Source organism: Buceros rhinoceros, unplaced genomic scaffold (genome assembly GCF_000710305.1).
Source record: "Buceros rhinoceros silvestris isolate BGI_N320 unplaced genomic scaffold, ASM71030v1 scaffold28308, whole genome shotgun sequence".
Classification (NCBI taxonomy): Eukaryota; Metazoa; Chordata; class Aves; order Bucerotiformes; family Bucerotidae; genus Buceros; species Buceros rhinoceros.
The window spans coordinates 7110-7900 of NW_010427879.1; the positions used below are offsets into that span (position 1 = coordinate 7110).

At 62.1% G+C, this 791-nt stretch overlaps 1 protein-coding gene across 1 annotated transcript in view; it reads left to right on the forward strand.

Moving 5' to 3' along the window:
- The window catches only part of FGD2 (FYVE, RhoGEF and PH domain containing 2), a gene marked incomplete at its 5' end in the record, with an annotated part of 8012 nt that overhangs the window by 5193 nt on the left and 2028 nt on the right, over positions 1–791 (forward strand). The window contains 3 exons of the mRNA XM_010142086.1: positions 68–160; positions 484–563; positions 642–672. Coding sequence (XP_010140388.1) covers positions 68–160; positions 484–563; positions 642–672 — 204 coding nt within the window. The remainder of the gene's footprint in view (positions 1–67; positions 161–483; positions 564–641; positions 673–791) is intronic.

Here is a 791-nt window from a genome sequence, read left to right on the forward strand (position 1 = left end):
CTGGGGAATCCCCCAGCTCTGAGCAGGCAGGTGCTGGGCTCCAACCAACCCTCTTCCCCCCGCCCAGTTCAACAACATGCTGCTGTACTGTGTGCCCAAGGTCATCCAGGTGGGCGCTGAGTTCCAGGTCCACCTCCGCATCGACGTGGACAGCATGAAGGTCAGACAGGCACCTCGTCTTTGCGCTTTCCCCGCACCCTGGCTCCTCCAGACACCCCCAGCTCTGGGGTGTGAGACAGCTGCAGTCCCGCGCTTCCTCGGAAGGGAGGGGGGAGCTGGAGCCAGGGGTGGCTCTGTGGGTGAGGGGACTGCTCAATATGCCCGAATCCTCTGAAATCGCAGTGAAGGCTCATGCACGTAGGATTTGAGGGGCTGAAGAGCTTGTGCCCAAGGGAAGTCCCCGTCCCCGATGTCAGGGAGGAGGGTTCCTGTGTGCCAGCGGTGGGTTCAGCTGCTCCACGTCCTTTCTTCGGTCTCTTTCAGGTGCGGGAGCTGAACGACGAGCAGTTCCCTCACACCTTCCTGGTCTCAGGAAAGCAGCGGACGTTGGAGCTACAAGCCAGGTAAGGGGAAGGGTGGTGGCCCTGCAGCCCCTCGGGGAGGAGGGACAGCAGCTTATCCTTCTCCCTTCCTCTACCCAGGTCCGGGGAGGAGATGAATGCCTGGATCAAGGTATCATGGAGTGCTGGGAGAGGCAGCACAACTCCCTCACCCCAGCTGGGTGCCCTGAAACAGGGGCAGCCCCCCCACCTGCCCCTCTAGGCCTGCCTTCCTCTCTAGGCCTTCCAAGA